Source organism: Lineus longissimus, chromosome 11 (assembly GCF_910592395.1).
Source record: "Lineus longissimus chromosome 11, tnLinLong1.2, whole genome shotgun sequence".
NCBI lineage: Eukaryota > Metazoa > Nemertea > Pilidiophora > Heteronemertea > Lineidae > Lineus > Lineus longissimus.
Genome location: NC_088318.1, coordinates 3,653,672 through 3,672,028, shown reverse-complemented (window position 1 = coordinate 3,672,028; position 18,357 = coordinate 3,653,672). Strand labels below are relative to the sequence as shown.

General features: G+C 40.8%; 1 protein-coding gene across 6 annotated transcripts in view; it reads left to right on the top strand.

Moving 5' to 3' along the window:
• The window catches only part of LOC135495406 (calbindin-32-like), a 49,086-nt gene extending 34,972 nt beyond the window's left edge, over nucleotides 1-14,114 (top strand). Inside the window, exons 9-13 of one of the 6 annotated variants that reach the window (XM_064784005.1) lie at nucleotides 1,442-1,486; nucleotides 3,695-3,712; nucleotides 9,935-9,991; nucleotides 10,428-10,499; nucleotides 11,059-14,114. In XM_064784005.1, coding sequence (XP_064640075.1) covers nucleotides 1,442-1,486; nucleotides 3,695-3,712; nucleotides 9,935-9,991; nucleotides 10,428-10,499; nucleotides 11,059-11,202 — 336 coding nt within the window. In that variant the 3' untranslated portion in view covers nucleotides 11,203-14,114. Of the gene's footprint in view, nucleotides 1-638; nucleotides 672-1,441; nucleotides 1,487-2,341; nucleotides 2,357-3,694; nucleotides 3,713-9,934; nucleotides 9,992-10,427; nucleotides 10,500-11,058 lie in introns of all 6 variants that reach the window. The other 5 variants (XM_064784009.1, XM_064784010.1, XM_064784006.1 and 2 more) reach the window with 5 other exon arrangements.
• Nucleotides 14,115-18,357: the final 4,243 nt, after the last annotated feature.

The window sequence follows — 18,357 nt, the reverse complement described above, 5'->3', positions numbered from 1 at the left end:
CTTAATTCCATGGTTTCTTGTGCAATTAATATATCGTAGTTTTGTGTTGTCTTCGTTTGATATAATGATTGCCTCATTTGCACCAAACGCATTGCTTTAAAGCTTGCTCACATAGTCATTGGTACGAACGGAATGTTTTACTAATTCTCTAGTTATTGATATGAACAAATTGATTTAGGACACTACACGCGTGCTAAAATTCATTCCCTTTGCCCGCGAATAGTCTTTCCCGTATTTCAAATTTGCTCGGCGTCTGTGGAATAGCACACACACGCACAGCGTTGATGAGATTCCTACACGCATTAGTTTCTTTGTTGTCACCATGCCAGCGGAATTGGTATATTCATATTAGCAAAAGTAATAAGTTTTTGATATTAGACAATTTATCGTTTTGGGCCTGGTTGCTTAATCAGGGTTAGCAGTAACGTTGGCGTCAAGTCCTAACGCTACGATTGTAAATGAATACACTGAAGGGGATACTTTTTAGCTGAGCGAACTCTGGCGTTTGCCTTTAACGGAGAATGAGCAACTTGGCCCACGTTATTCAAACGCGGCAAAATGTTTTAGATTTTTGCCCAACACATCCATGAACAGCATCAGCAACAATTTTATAATTCATCTGACTATCCCTCCCCCAGGTTAATAATAAAACAAGAAACCCCTATCATAGAGTAAGTCAGATAAGTGTAACCTGTCATTCAAAACATTCACCTTCTCACTGAATGTTGATGTCGTGAACTATACCAGTGGCACGACCACGGATTCACGATATAACGATATCTTGGGTTCGGAATGGGACACTGTCACTGGACTAGGACTGATGCGGTAACTCTTAAATTTGTTTTAGTTTTTACTGTAATATTTTAATTCTTTTAAATGGTAGCTTTAGATGAAACTAAAACTAAACATTATTCTGTGTGTTCTTTGTAATGTATTTTTAACGTGTTGTGTTTCGTTAGCAAAAAAAAAATACTGGATATGATAACTGAAACAAAATAGCAAAATTACGTCAAACGTTATTACCTTTTGAGGATGTCCTCAGGCTATGCCGATCCAACTACAGTGTGCTAAGTTTTTTGTTGTGAAATCACGAAATTTTATATATATCTTGGTATCAAGGTAATATATGAACCTGGTAATAGATAAAAACATCCGATCGTAGTTCTGGGTTTTCTCTCCATGTTTGCAGTTTCAAACAGTCCTTTACGCATGCGCATACCAGACGCAGCCATGGAACTCATTCATTTAGTGCGCATGCGTAATGATACAAAATAAAAGATTTTTTCAATCGTGGTGTTGAGTTAAGGTCCTCAAAGGAGGATATTATGAGAAAAAAGATATTATTATTGCCGTCCCCCTAACCCGTTTCTTTATCGTTACTTTAGTGTGTGAGCCCAAAGCCCCTTTGTTTATTTTTTAAGTTTGTTTGTTTTTGATTTAGAAATTATTTTCGCGCATTCTGTTACCCAATGAAGCCATTGATTCGGTGAGTCAAATTAACTGTGGCGGGCTTCTATCCCACTTTTCAACGCGTCGATGTTTTTTCTCCTCTCCTGATAATGATCTTCACGCAAGCGTTACTGTTTCTTCAAATAAAACTACAGACATATATATCATATACTTCACGAAATGTTTTCTCCTTTTTTCACCACCAAAAAAATCTTCTGGATTTCTATTCTTCCTGTTTCCTCTTTCATATCCCTCTTTCCAATCTACTATTCTTGTTTTCTCCTGTTTGTATTCCAATACATTCCTTTCCTTCCCGAGTTGTTCTCACTTCAGACCCACTCCGTATCTATTCGTCCACATTTGCGCCATCTTCAGTTCTTTACATTGAACATGCATAAGCATTTGAAGAAAAATCTAATTTCTTATTATTCATCGATTTATCTTGAAAAAACATTATGTACACACCAAAACCTACTTTATACGTTGTCTTTCAAACTACTTCACCGATTCTTCTGCGGTTTTCACCCTTTGTCAGCTAATTACAAACAACGGCAGGAAGGTACATGCAAGACAGAGTTCTCCGTTATGTAAAAAAGCCTTGAGAAAGATAGTTAATTTGGTTATTCTAAACTATGACTCCTTGGTTGTTCTAATGACAATTTTCGACACTACCTAAATTTTTTGGCTAACGGTTGCCTTAAAACGTCGTTTACACCTTATATAATGAATGTTCAATCATTTCTAGTTCGACCCTATTTTTTATGAGAAATTTCGAAACTACCAGTCATTTACATCTATATTTAACTCGTGATCACTGGCATGACTGAAGTCGATATTCACCCGCTTCTTACATATGTAGTCACGCATAAGAACTATGCTTTGTTGTTAATAGTCTCTTGGAGCCGAGGTAAGAATAGGGAGTTGATGTTAAGTCTAACGCTGATGCCAATACAACCTACATCGGCCAGTTTCGTATCTTTTACACTTATGCATCATGACTTTAAGCAATGCATTGAGCAATGAGTTAATGGTACCACTAACATTGAAACACTTTGAAACAGGCATGTGGTTAACATCAGAGAGTATTCGATGTCATATGGATGATCAGGAACAGAAGCAAAACAATCAACCCATACTCGTTCATTTGTCGAATAACATGAAGTAAGGTCATGTCCTCAGGAAATTGAACCTTTTTTTGCCTTTTTGGAACACCCTGTATACACGGCCGTAGGTTGTATCTAGATGCATTTGGCAATGATATGATTAGTGTAGCCTTACGGAAGTCATTAGCTGATTGTCTTGCTTTCAACATTAACAGTAAAACGTAATCATATAAATGTATTTTGTTCATAGCGCATGTGCAAATAAACCTTTGGAATAGTCTTCGAATGGCATTTTTTCGTGTTCCTAATATTGATGAGTGCTTGATTCTCTTCCTGTGGTATCATGTTGGGCTATGACGGTTGAAACGTGGCAGCCGAACGTTTAGGAAAAGAACCAAAACACTGATAGATATTTGGAATATTGTTAAATTATCACCAAAAAATGTGTCATGCCTTCGTCGTAGGTGTTCCATGGGAGTTTCGTTTTTGCTGACCCTTCATGTACAATTGCCACGAAATGTATGTACGACATGTTACCCTGAAAGTTCTGGGAGGCAATGGGGTCAGAACATCTGTCCTTGGGTAGAGTGTCCCGGGGTAAACGGATTCTATTTGGCACTTTTCCGTAGCATAGAGGGTATTAAGCCCCTATAGATCATTTGATATGAAAAGATGATTTTTCCGGGGGCAGATAAAACTTCTACAACGGCAATAATTTTAATAGAAATGCCAGGAGCAGCGAAGAAATTCGGTCTGATTCCTTGACATTGGTTCCCGTGCTACCATATGCCGTCTTCTGCATTCCTGTGACTGCATGATTGTTATTTGGTAATTGTAAGTATTTTCTGTGCTGAATGGTATGTATACGTCCTGCATCCAAGATGTCCAATACCTACATGTAGCTTTTAAGAATTTCTGACACTGCAGAAGGAGCGAAGTGCACAGGCGAGTGGAAACTAAAGATACTTCTTGCTCAGGACTGGGGGCACCGGGGTCGAGGCCCGTCCGCGAGTCCCGGGAGGTCACTGTCACCTACCTTGCTCCGAACGGCCGATCCCTCCCTGGTGGAAATTATATTTCGGGTATTTTGGAACCTCTGCATCTTTATACAAAATGCATGACAAGTAACAATTTTCTTTCAGAGCGCCATAAATCAACGGGTAAACATTGAATTGTATTTTAATTCGTAGTTGATGCCATACACCAGATCACAATGGGAATGGAGCTTCTAGGTGACACAAAAAAGATTATACAGTACGTCTTTGATTTTGAATAACGTCCCATATATAAATTTTGCCACATTTACAGTGAGACGTATACTTTTTGTTTCCAATTTGTTTGAAGTCAATACGTCCATTGGCAATTGCGTGACAAGCATTTGGTACATTTTTCGACAATTTTTCACCGAACCGGTTTCATTGGGTTTTATCGGTCATCTAATCGATCGATGAAAAATCTCTAGTTTTGTACTGCTTATGATAAAAAACTGTTACACACGTACATACTACATGTATATTGGTGAATAGGGGAGTAATACTTTGGGAGAGTTATTCAAAATCAAAAGTGATATTTATGTGTCACCTTGTGTAAGCTTACATATTTATATCATTACTAGAGACAACATGGATTACAAACGTTCATGCGAAAACGACCATCCTTCATTAATTGCCAAAAAATTAATTTGGAGTACGGTTTATTTTGAAAATCGTGCATTTTAAGACAAAATCTGTAGTTGGACACAGATGTCCTTCTCGGATGACACATTGAAATGAGTGAATTACTATCAATTGATAAATTCGATCCACCTCGCGTCGAGGCACTAATGAATTCGTCGATGTTTTGTCGAAGTGGCGAATCGGCATTTTTGTCACTTTTGAGAAAATGTCGTTTGAAATGTTCGCCTGCCAAGTTCCGAATTTACTGCCTTCCTGTTATAAAAGATACAGGAATCTTTTCGCATGTCTTTAATTGAGGTTTTTAGTAAATCCTTTTCACTAGTGTTGTCACTCACACTGTGACCGGAAGCTGTGCAAAACCAACCGGAAGTTGGTATACGTCGATTCGTCATTTTGAGAGAAAAACCCATGAGAGATTGGGTCTGATTCGCCACCGATTCGTCACTTTGAGAGAAAGGAATGTTGGGGCTAGATCGGATTCGCCATCGATTCGTCGCTTAGAGAAAACGCTTCATAACGTTATTGGGCTATTCGCCAGACCATACATTAGCGAGGTAATGTATTCTGTTGGCTTATACCGTGTTTTGGGAACCTGGACCATCTACTATCATGCACTGAGGTAATGGAGTACCATTCGATAAAGATTCCTAGCATTTAGACCGAATTCAGAATTTATAAGCAATTACATGAAAGTTTATTTAAACAAAATAACTTGGGACAAAATATGCAACAGCATTTAAAACAGTAAACATGGTAACTACAATAATTAGTAAACATGGTATAGTCAACAATACAGTAAACATGGTAACCGTCTCTCAAATTGGTAAATGGTAATTGGTCATGTTCAAAAATGTAATTGTTTTTGTACATGTCTGCAGTACATGTAGCTAGTTACATAACAGGAAGCAATGTCAAACTAAAATGCATCCCTTGGTGAAACACTGATGATTCGCCCGGTCATTGATCAATGAGGGAGGTGTTTGTAAAATAGTGTGTGTTCACGCAGTCGCACCACGGGTGTATCACCCTCGCAGAGAGATTGTATGTTTTTGTATTTCTCGGCAGATAGCTTTGGCGTTGTGGCATAGGCCTGCCTAGGACCTTCAGTGAGCGGCGAATGAGAGAATCTTCTCGTATTTAGATTGAGGCGATGGAAGGAATGACTAAGGTGGGACATTTTGAAATAAATGCCATTTGGATCCGCTTTCTTTACCATTAATTGCATAACCTTTGTCCAGACCACATGTGTGCCATCTTCTGCTAACCTCTCTCGCAGGACACCTAAATCTTGAGAAAGAGTTTTCCAGTCATTCACATCTTCTGTAGACACCTCAAACACTTTGTAAGGCCGTTTGCGTGCCATACCTATTATTGGAACAAGCTGCGATGGAACCATCACCTCGTGGTTACGTTTCAGGGCTGACTCGACACGACTATGGACAGAATCGCCTTCATTCTGACCATGGTTGGTAGCAAAAAAGTGAAGAACAATTTCCTCAATATGCGTAGAACCCCGAACGAAGTGCAGAAGCATCGAAGGTATGATGGTATTTTTGTTCTGTCCCGCACACCCGTCGGCAAAAAGTGAAACTGTGCGAATGTCAGATGAGTCGACAGTGTGAAGGAAGTGGCACAGGTTTGACGATATCTCGTTAGAACCCCGTCCGGCGATTCCCTCATGCCAAAGATAACAGTGAACGTCCTTTGATACGATGTCACAAATTGTGAAGTTAAAGCATGAGAGCCGGCGCTTGTAGAATATCTCGCAGCGATTTGATCTTGGCAGATAAATCACCTGCTCCAGATCAAATGAGGCGACAAGGCTATTCTTGTTGATCGTGGATGCCTTACACTTCAAGTCTTGCTTGATTTGTCTCACCCGCTCCTTTTCAGCCACGTGTGGTTCGTACTTCCCTCGCAGATTCGCCTTTTCTATATCACTTCCTTCGCGGTAGCTCTGGCACAATCCGCATTGATCTTTCTTTGGCTGAAAGAACTTCAGTTTCTTGCTCTTCACAACCCTGTAGTAAGTGCTGAAGGCTACTTTGTGGCTCGGATGTTCGTCCTGGTACATCTGGTACATCTTTCCTACTGTAAGATCTGGAGACAGGTATTCACAAGTGGAACTCTGGCGGCAATAGTGCGACTCCGTTCTTGGAAAGCTATCAACGTGGGCGATGACAGCGGCGAGTAGTTCCCCATGTGACTCTCTCCTTGACGGGCATCTCCCCCCTCGCTTTTCACTAGCAAGCACACCGGTATCACTTGTTTTCGACAGAACAGTGCGAACTTGTCTCTCAGCAATACCAACAGTGTTTAGAAACATCACCCTACAGACAGGGAGGCGCTCATTAGAAATGCCTGGTAGAAAATAACGAATTGATCGTCCTTTCCTGCTTTCTTGTTTCTTGGCATACACTGGCTCTGATGAAAATACAAATGATCGAAGCCATTCCCGCTGCAATTGAAGCTGTCCGAGTCCATAGTAAGAATTTAAAATTGATTGCCTTCTTTCATCATCAATGACAGTGCAATGAAATCCTCTTCGATCGCACACCTCTCCGTCGCATCGCGGTCTCAGGGCTTTCCTGGCAGGAATGGTACGGTTAGATTTCTCGGTGGTGTACTGTTCACCGCTATTCCTCAAACGAGTCACCTCTTTGCTTCGGGACTTCTTTTTTGGTGGTTCTGGCAACACATCACCTCCTTCCCTTCTAATACCTTCCATGGGATAATCCTCCGGTTGGCTCCCCATGGTTGTTTGCCCTGGCTGTGGAGGTGTCAGACCATTATATGTACATAATGGACAATCCCCCTCGAAGTGGTCGAAGCAAAGTAAACGCTGGCAGGTTACATTGATACATGCTGCAAATACTTCCTCGGTGCACCTAACCATCTCGCACGTCGTCGGACGCTCGTCCTCACTCTCGTCGCTTCTGGGTCCAGGGACGTATTCTGGATCACGATCAGAGTCATACTGATCCGACTCATCTTGGTCAGAAGAGTCTTGGACATCCGAAACTAACGGGAGCACAGTTGACTTTGCAGCTAACACAGATAACGGGATGTTGTCTTCATCATCATCATTTTCATCCGATTCCGGTACTTCGATGATAATGCCATGCCACCAACGCTTTTCTGGCTTCCACCACATCTTGATGCGCTTTCCAATCGACATTTCGCCTTCGACAGCTTTGAGATCAGTAGAACTGACAATATTCACATCGTTATTTTTGTCCCAGCGGACGGCAACATCGAAGTCCTTGCACGGCATCGTGTGCTGCACCTTTTTCTTTTGGAACTTCTTTGGAGGCTGTTCTGGGATCACATCATCAGCATCCCCAATTATACCATCTGCGGGGTTCTCGGGTTGACTCCTAGTTGTTTGCTGTGGCTTTGGAGTTGTCGAACCATTACCTGTACATAACGGACAGTCCCCCGTGAAATGGTTGTAGCAAAGTAGTCGCTGGCAGGTTACATAGACACATGCTGCAAAGATTTCTTCGGTGCACCCAACTATCTCGCACGTCCTCTGATGTTCGTCATCATTTTCATCTAATTCCGTTACTTCGATAATAGTGCCATGCCACCAACGCCTTTCTGGCTTCCACCACATCTTGATGCGCTTTCCAATCGACATTTCGCCTTCGACAGCTTTGAGATCAGTAGAACTGACAATATTCACATCGTTATTTTTGTCCCAGCGGACGGCAACATCGAAGTCCTTGCACGGCATCGTGAGACTGAAAACAAAAACTTGACTTTAGCCATGTACCTGAGGTCACAAATTCATCCGAAGAAAAATACATTGGGATTTCATGGTTAAGTGTCAAGGGTTGTACGAAGAGTCATTCATGATGATGAGCATATTCAATCAATTGGATGGGCGGGCACAACAATGTCAAATCGGATAAATCGGGTACTGGATATTCTTCACTTTGTATTTACCTTAAATGACCACAAAACTTCGTTATGTAACAAAGAGGACAGCGCGTCTGATGTCTCATGAATAAATGATGGAAATGACCAAACACACAGAATCATTTGCAGTCATTTTGCCTAGAGTGACCGCAGTTGACCGCAGGACGTAATAAATACGATTAATAACCAGGTAAACAAAATTAAAACGAGTACTGTGACCTTGGATTAGACTATTCGCCACTTCGAAAGAAAAAAAACAACGTCCAAGTATCAATATCACTTCTGTCGAAGTGACGAATCGACGATTCGCCACTACGACAAAAAAAATAAATACATGTTGATGTCGGATTCGCCTAAATGTATTGCTATATCTCAGTAACCAATCAGATTAATCGTCTGAATTTCACGCATGTTGAAATTGGCGGGAAAACTAGTTACACAAAGTCATTAACGCAAAATGGAAAATTCGGTTGATTCGCCACTTCGACAAAACATCGACGAATTTTTGTGGTAATCCGATTACAGATTTCGCACAACGAACTTGGTTATGAATTTTCTCAATAGAACTTGATATCGAAGTTCGTAATCCATTTTGCCTTGGTAATGAAGACGACATTTCGCTTCGTAGTCAATATAGCTGGCGTACATGTAGTATCAGGATTACGGGGCGAGCTTTCTCAGACAGTGTCTAAATGCGGAATCAGTGCTATACTAGTAATCGTAAGATTTTAAAAGATTGAAATTAAGATTTGGTAGGTGGGTAGTTCGCAGTCGGCGCGAGTGAAACAAATGCAGGTGTGTGACCTCGTCCGTATGAGTTCAATCAAAGTAAAAAGTCATCCAGATGACCACCTCTCACATTTATAACCAGAGTTTTGTCCAAACTCAAAATGTGCCTTTTAAACCTAATTCATTATTAAGTGGTACATAGTATTTACTATCTGCATGTGTATTTTCCATGACTTTCACAAGGCTACGGAGACAAACCATCTTAGAGGCCAAATCCACATGCAAAAATTCAAAACATGGTTGTGACAAAATCATCAGTTATTTACGAGAAAACATTGTGCAATCTGTGTTACCTTTTATTCAAGAATCGAACAACCTGTGAAAATTATTGGAGAATGCATTGTTATGTCGTGTATGGATACCTCTAACGAAAAAATCTCCGTGGTTACATGTAAGCTTACAGCAAAAACCCTGCAAGTTTGTCCCGAGGAACGGAATCCGCAAACATCCATTCCTAATGTGTTCCTTGTCGCTTTTGGTGAAGGGATCCTTGCTTCGCAAGGTGGTAGACAATGGTAAATCTTGTATATGAACATACAACTTTCAAATGTTTTTCAACCAACATTTATACTCAGGTTATTATTCGTAAATATTTTTGATGTCATACACGTACAGTATTGTACTTTAGTCGCACCGATCAAAGACCGACCCTTTGTGTATATTCAGGTCTTAGGTCGGGAAACTAGAGTAGACTAGTAGGTATTAAATCTAAAAAAACCCCTAAACTTGAAGTAATGAGTTTTTGATCTACAGTATGCTATTATAATAAAACAGTGTAAATGTTACTCAAGATGCAATATTATATTATGAAGAGCACTACGTTGACAGATGCCAACTGTTGTATAAATGAATTGCATATTTATAACAGAAATCCTTTTAAAACTAATAGTACATAGTGTTTAATCAAAATGGACCCAAGAGACGAGATGCAATAAACTTGTATTTTTCTCTGGGTGTAATTACTACAATAATAACTGCGATTTCATTCCCTTTTAGAGTGCAAGCAAGATCACAAGTTATGACATAGATCGGGTGTTCAGCCTCTACGATAGGGTAAGTCAGCAAATTTACAAATTAAAATGACCTTTTTGAAGTGACGGATGATCTCGTTGAGAATAAGTAAAAGCACCATCAAGTAAAATCACTGTATTGTAGTTCTTGACATTTAACGTCTAGAAGAGTTAACGCCGAGACTTGCGAAATACGAAACTAGCCTGGCAAGAATGGCCCGCTTCGTGTATAGCGTGTCAATGATTAGAAACAGTTGTTGGCAAAGCTTATAAGGTATCAATCGTAAATCTGAAAAAAGTATGCAAGATTGTCCTGTAAGTCCTGTGCCATACTAAAATTCGTCAACTGCTGGCTTTGCATACAGAAATAAATATACCCGTAAGAGAAATATTCATACGTGATATTACCCTGCAAGCCTGAAGTTGCCCATGCCATCCTGCCTTACAAGTTCCTCTGTTCAGATCCTGTTTTGTTTCAGGACCGAAATGGCTACATCGATGATGAAGAACTCCAGGGCTTCCTTAAAGATCTCCTCGCCCTTGTCCAGGAGGTAGGTATACTTCAATGGAAGTATGAGCACACCAAGGCCAATTTCTGAAGCGGAGAAAGCATAGGAGGCCATGCCTGGGATTAGAAACACTCAAAAAAGTTTCAGGTGTTGGTACACAGTCGAACAGCACGACAGGTGACATCCTGGGTGAAAGGATAGCGGACACGTTCTTGATCTCTATCTTGCTTCTGTATTCCGAAAGATAATCGGACCTTCCTACTGCCTTATGTATGTCTTTCTACTGCCTCGTGTATGTCTATGTACATGATATCCTATGGCACTTCTGCACTCTTTACACTACTGAACCACACATCTTTCTGCATTTCCGCTTTTCTCCACACTTCTGCACATTTCTGCACCTCCTCACACTTTCGCACTTCTTCACACTTCTATACTTCTACCCTTTTTCACTTTTTCACTTTTTCACACTTCTACACTTCTACACCTCTTTACACTTCTATACTTCTTAAAACTTCTGAACTTTTCTCTTCGCACTGACCTTTTTTGGTAATTCTGAACGATGTTTAATAATCAGTGGCATTATTTCCATCTTATCAAGGACTACGACGAAGGTGACCTGAATGACGTGAAGGACACCATCCTCCAGAAGTGGGACGTGAATAACGATGGTAAAATCAACAAGGAAGAACTCAAAATGATTCTGCTGCAATCGGGAAAACTCGCCTCCGAGAATGACGACTAATCTATTTAAATTGATCATACGTTTTAAGCGATTCGCAAACGTACGATTTTCATCGCTGCGACTGCGACGTAGCCATGACAGCATGACGGTTGAATTAACGAATCGTCATGTTGTCATGCCAACATCGCAGGTCGCAACAATTAGAATCGCTCGTTGGCGGAGCGCTTTATAATTACAAATTTAGTTTAGTAATTTCCGTTGGACTTGCATCGACCAAAGCTTATGTTCGATATGACTGATCTTAGGAGAGAATTGTTTAGAGACAGTGTATTTTTATTCTTTCGTCACCAAATTATGAACCGATTAGCTGACACATTTATTTAAAGGAATTATGCATTTATAGGGATCTTTGGTGAAGATTCTGGCAAATTAACGTAGATTGTAGTAATTTTATTTTGTTATTTTTTTGTAGTTTTAGTGACTGCTGCGAACAGTATTTTACTTTGAGGAATGAAGGTTTAGTCTGAAAAGTCAATCATACCTTCTGACGTCTACTGATACATTGTTCATGCAATTGAAGTGTACATGAATGCATAGTGAATCATTGTGACGTTGTAAAATATTTGAATTTAGAGGCCAAATGGTCATTAGATTAAAGAGGTTTGTCCTAAAAGGCTGCCAAGCGTCATCTTAGTGAAAAACTCAGTTGGTAACAAACTTTTTGCCCATTCACTTAAAATGAAAAAGATGGACTTGACTCCCTTGTTACACTAGCATCTTTGGGGAATTTTGGCCATAGATCTTAAAATCTGTATGGCCAGGAATTTGGCCAAACTGATATGCGTATAGAATTGTCACGTTTCGCTTTGTATATTTCCCTCTGAAGTTTTTGAGTGGTGCCAAAGATCACGTATTATGCTTATTTGTTATTGTATTAAACCGTCAAATGTATAAGTACCGTGCGTTACCACTCGCCCTTCAACTATCCACGGTCGACAAAAAAGGTATATCTGTTTTTCTTAACACCGCAAGCAACAAAACCCTGAAAATGTACTCGTTTTTGTCTGCTTGTGTCGAGGTAAGCACGTATTTTTCAAAGGTAAACCGGTATCTTTGTCCGTCATGACTTCTGCAAACAATTTACCATGGTGGCATTAGTTGTAACGTCTCTTTTTTCACCAAGAGCTTTTAGCCGGCGATTGGTTGAATGTCAACGGGAAATTCGACAAAATTGTGAAAGCTTTATTATGATTGCTTACCAATGCATTTTAAAAGTTTTCACGTATATTTCATGCCCAACAGGATGCCAGGGAAAAAAGAGTTGGTAAAAAATCAGTGAATACACACATGAGCTGGTTCTATTCGCTACTCCTCTCAACACCAGCGCTTAACGTGGCCAAAAGGGCACTTATTTCTTTGAATATCGCCAAAATTCAAAAACCAACGTCCAAAAAAGCTAGTGTTGAGTCGTCACCGAATTTAAAATGCTCCCAAAAAACCATCTCTTTTATGCTTTGTGCTCGAAAACTGCCAAAGTGTGTGTTTGAGTAGGCTCTAACCACGGAGTCAAAGCATTACACAGTGCAGTACATTGCAGTGCAGTACATTGCACTCAATGGTGAGGCGAAAACGCTGCGATGTACTGCGGTGTGTAATACAGTAAATGCCCTTTTGGTCAGGGCACAGCCTTGTGCTGAGGCCGACAATGACGGGTTTTAAAGGTGTCCGGATTGACGTCTTTTGCATTCTACAGTTCCCGTTTGGCAAAGGAGAACGGGAATGGAGCCGAATTGACTTAGCGTTCCTCTTACATTTATCGTGTTTGGCACTTTATCACTCCTGAGTTGGTTGGCAGTCGAAGCGATCGACTCATTCATTTTGCTTCTTGATGCGTTTTATATAAGACCACATCGCGCTCCTCGCACTATAGGTCCAAGTTGGGGCTTGAGCAAGGGCTTGAGCTTTTGGTGTGTTTTCCACTTGGTCTGGGCTATTCAGAAACAGAAAGTAAGATACATACAAATGTAGGTCATCACCGCACAAAAATGAAACTCACTAAACTCTTCAGATCGTTTTCACGACATATCCCAGGAGTACCTTTTCAAATAGGTCTGAACGAAATACCCACAGCTAAAAAAGATGCTTCCCCTAGCTGAAAGCTGGTTCCCTCCAGCCTCGTGCATATTCAAATGGCGGTGTCGTTTCAGTCCGAATGGTTCTGATGGACCGTTCAGTCGGGTCTCCTCTGACATGAAAAATGAACTGTACCATACATGTAGATGGCATCTTGCTGAATGTGGAACAATGTACATAAAATGAAGCTGTGTGAAAGGATTTTGTTGCATTTTATATCTTCGTATTTATGGTGGTTGTATTTGTACATTCCAATATACTGTACGTTTCATTGTGTGTTTCTTTAAAGACGTATTTTGCACACTTCGACTTATAAAATGAGTGTTGTCATATTTAGGGTTTTATCGTTTCCTTTTCGACTCGCAAGGTTTAATGCTAGCACTGACTTCGCTATACTTGTGTAGAAGTCCACGATGTTAGTTTTGAGGCTGAGCATAGGCATTATTAATAGCCGTCGAGAGCTTACCAGGATTCCGTGACAACGCAGTCATTTATCAGTCTCTGCCTTCTAAGTACCGATAGAAGAAGTCTAATGATCCGCCTCCACAGATTTCGACATGGTAAACTTGCAACAAAAAACAAAAAACAATTTTTGTCGAAAGGTTGCCATGTTATTTCTGAAAAGTGTTCGCAGGATGGCCACTAAGAAACGTGCTTGTCAGTATGTGCAGTATACCGTACGATATAGTTTACGTGGCCTTGCATGTTTCTTTAAGTTCTTGTTTAATCTTGGTCTCTTGTCAATTCCTTGCAGGTATGTTACATCACTTCATACCGATATATCGCTGCAAATAAATTTTCAGTGTGGAAAGTCGAATAAATCATAATTATAAAATTTATATTGTGTGTTACTCGTTCTTTACCCAGCGTGATAATTGCACAATATAGTGAAAGTAGCATCAGTGTTAATCAATGGATTCGTCTTCCCAACATCATCTAGGCCTATGGGACACTTAAAAAGAAAATTAATTTAACTTTTCGCGTGACCCTTCGTACGTTGATCAGCAAGAAATAATTAAAAAGCGTCGTCGCTTTCTCTGATGAATAGCAATTCGTAACTCGTAATTTGTAAGATTTGCGGAACCTCGCTATTGCTAGTATTACTAGCCCGGATCCCAGGTAATCTCGGAGGGTGTGGCTGCACATGTAATACTCGAGTTAATCAACACTCTGGGCATCCAACCAGTTGTCAATAATATTACTTCCACACAATGCGATATGAGACGGCTCGTTATCTAGAGCAATACTTTCGGTGATGGTGAAGCGAAAGGTTGCATGGCATTGTGGATGAGTTTTCATTCTACTTTTATAGCACATTGATTCACGGATTCAAGCTGTACACTTTCAGTATGCTATTGGATATTGCTGTGAGGCTTGCTCACCTTGTGTTGGCCTGTATATTGACGTTGGATGTATGAACAGTGTGCCTTTAAAAGGCTTACTAGCGCGATAGCATTTGGTGATGCCGAAGTGATTATAGTTGCAAGGTGCATGGTGGAGTTTGCCTTCGACACAAGGTTCTGGAACATGATTCGAGAAGCACGGTGTTGGATGTTTTTTGGTGTAGTATATCATGGTGATTGATGTTCGTTTGACGGAAGCGGCTGATCAAATTCACTTCACCCTCTTACACTCTTAAAAATAAAGGTCTTTGAGCGTTTGAGAAACCTTCAAGTGTCTTTCAAACTACACATTAAGCACCCCGAAGAGGTATTTCATGTGATTGAACCACCCGTTAATTTTTTATATGGGGGTTAACCATTTCTCTATATTCACTGAAGTGGATAGAGTTATGGACCCAAAGACATTTTATCTAAATAAGATGCGGCGAATCGCCGTATTTAGTCTGGATTGTCCAAACACAGAATTGGGAGAACCTATTTCCAGTTCGTGACGTGCTAAAGTATATATAATGGCCGGGTCTATTTGACAAGCGGCTCGCCGAACAGTCATATTTTTTTGCCCTGCTTGGCGAGCCGCATGCCAAACAGCACTAGGGCAAAAATACTACCCTCTTTGGCGAGCCGGAGAGGTTACAACATGTTGGCCAATCAGAGAGCAGTGACGTCATATTCGAATTTAGTTGCGCATATTTAACAATGGCCGACTTCCCGCTCTCGATTCAATTTCTGTTACTAAACTCGGGTTTTGGTCAATAATCCATGAAGAAGCATGTACATGTACATGACTGTATGGATTTACAAAAAAAAGTCAAATGCATTAGTGTGCATTTCTAAATGCGTTTCACTGTAACTCCGGTGTTGCTGACCGTGTTGCCACGAATGATAATGAGCTCTTGGATAGTTGAATATGCATGAGTTCGGCTCTCCATCGAGGGCAGAAAAAAGGCGCTGTTTGGTAAGCCGGGCTTGCCAAATAGTCACTTCCATATATAATACTACTACATGTAGTAGATAAATTGGCTTGCATCATCTTCACGTAATAACGCTGATTGGGCTAATTCTTTAAACTGACCATCACCTCGATATCCGCCGGTGACATTATCCAGTTAAGGAAAAGCTAAATTGGATACGATGGTTACTGCCACAATTAAATCATCAGCGATACTGATCGTAACTTGAAACACCTCCTTGAACAACGTAGGGTAAGGTGATATAACATGGTACAACCCCTGCTGAGTGGAAAACAGCTACCTATCAATGCAGACATACGCTATAGTTGCACCAGAGGTATAACCGTGCCGCATTATACTTTGTTGACGGTATTCATCCGGTTGAGGCGCGTCCATCAACCATGTCAACCGGCTAAATTGCGTCGAAACCGTATAATCTCAACTTAAAGGAGAAATCTATATAGTGTATTTCAAAACACTACACTACAAGTTGAGTTTCGATTTCATGGATTAATTTCTCACTCTGGTGCGACCGCGACAGTGGCGATATCATTGTAGAAAAGTCCCGTGCCGGCTTACCGGCGGCGAACATCAGTGCTGGATGGATAATACGCAAAACGCCAGCAGATCGGCATGGAGAAGTCAGTGCTATGACATAACTTCCTCAGGTGACAACGAGGTCGAGTCAGGTGTATAGCGATAATGATTCGCAACATTATATGATACACGATACGCCATAAAGTGACTATGCGCATTTTTTCATCAGTTTATCACTTGGCCATAAGATGTTTGTTTAGCATAGACTTGCAAAGTTATATACTTCTGTGGTAGATGTGTACCTAAAACCCAAATAGAGGTCTTGATGCCTTCAATTCATCGGTGGAATACGTCGCAGTTTCGCTTAACAATGGATACCGGTGAGTATACGACGTACATTTGACTCATTTCATGTATAAACTGGTCTCATGTCATTCGCACTACCATTTTTACATATGCGATGACTCTTTGGCAGCTTGTGGGTAAGCTGAACACACACCATTAAGCCGCCATCTTTCAATATTACCTGCCGTTTCGGAGATATCGGCGATGGACCACATGATAGTCTCTAAAGATGTAGGCCCTCCGTCCGCTCTTCCTATACTGTTGGCTCAGGAAAATAGAAATACAGTCATACATAATGCCGTAGTGCAGTTATAATGCATGATAATTACCTGACGGAAACTTGTAATTATGTTAGTATATAGCGTTTGTATATCAGTCTACACAACGGTAATGTTGAAATGTACATGTATATCCAGTACGTATTAACAAAATTGGAAATTTTCAAATTCAATTAAAGATTTCAAATTTTTAAGGAACGGCGGTGTCATAGGGTGCTGACCACTGATCAAGTTGCTAATCATAATGGGAGAAGTACAATTAATCGATGTTCGATCAGCACGCAAATCAATTTGCAAGTCAATTTCTGAGTTGTGGTCATGTATCATTTCGTCTTTCCTGGACATTCCAGATACACGTGACTGAACTCACAAATGTCATATACTGCCTTACCTGACCTTCCAGTATTGTGACAATTGTATTGGTTGGACGTTCTTGAACTAAAATCAAGCTACTGGTGGATATTTTCGTTTTAAAGAAGTAAACCGAAAAATAAGATGGCACAGACCATGGCAGATGTCGCCAAATGTTTAATGCTTAAAACCCGTAGTAACCGTGTGGCATTTTCAGCTTCAAGCAATGGCAGGCCAAAGCCAAAGATGTTCGTTCGCTCCAAGAGCCAGTCCAACATGCCAGCCGTCCGATCAATCCGAGTGCGGGATATCATTGAAGAGAAGCCAGGATTCATATACAAGTGTGAGTAGTTTTGTAGGTTTTCTGTTGTCTGCCGCACTGCAAAGTCACACTTCAAACCTCAAAGCACCACACGAGATACTTCCTTGCATGTCAGTCGCCTAGATGTCACTGTGGTCATCCTCCAGATCATTCTTTGAGTATTGCCACTGGTAACTCGCCGCCGAGTGCGGACGTGCTCGGTGTACCAGCTCCGACATTTGAAGGGCAGATATCGGCAGAACCGATGTACGTGCCCCGGGGAAAATTCCTCCCGCTGCCGATTGAGCCGCGGCAGGGAGTATCCCTTGAAGTATCCGTAAGCTCGGAGTCCGTGCATAGAATCTCATATGACGAGACCGTTACTCAATAGCTGGAGACACAGACACAATCATGGCTGAGTGACGTAGTAATCTGTGTCAACGCTTGATATCTATCAAGGGCCCCGTTTGGTCATTAGTGTCGTTAACCTTAAATTTGTCGTTACGTCTAATGGGTTTAACGGAGATATCATCAAGTCAATGTCAATGTTAAGTTAGTGACGTTAGTTTTTTGAAAAACCTGGCCCAGAAAACGCTTTTACTGACAACTGAATTCAAATTTTCATTGTGACTGCAAGTATGTCCGAAGAGCCAAATATTGTATTGATTGCAAGCGACTTGGATGGACGTTGTTCGAGACGGATTGCAGGTTTTATGCTAGTGAATCGTCACTTTCAACGGACTGTTGCTCGAAAGGGTGTCAACCAAGTCAACAGTCTGTTGCTTTCATATCTAACGTATTCGTTGCCGACGTTTCTCGATACGGAGTGCAGGTTTCATCGAAGTGAACAGTCAATAAATTGCTCGAAAGAGTGTCGTCATTCAATGAACAGTCAGTTGCATCAACGCACTGGATAC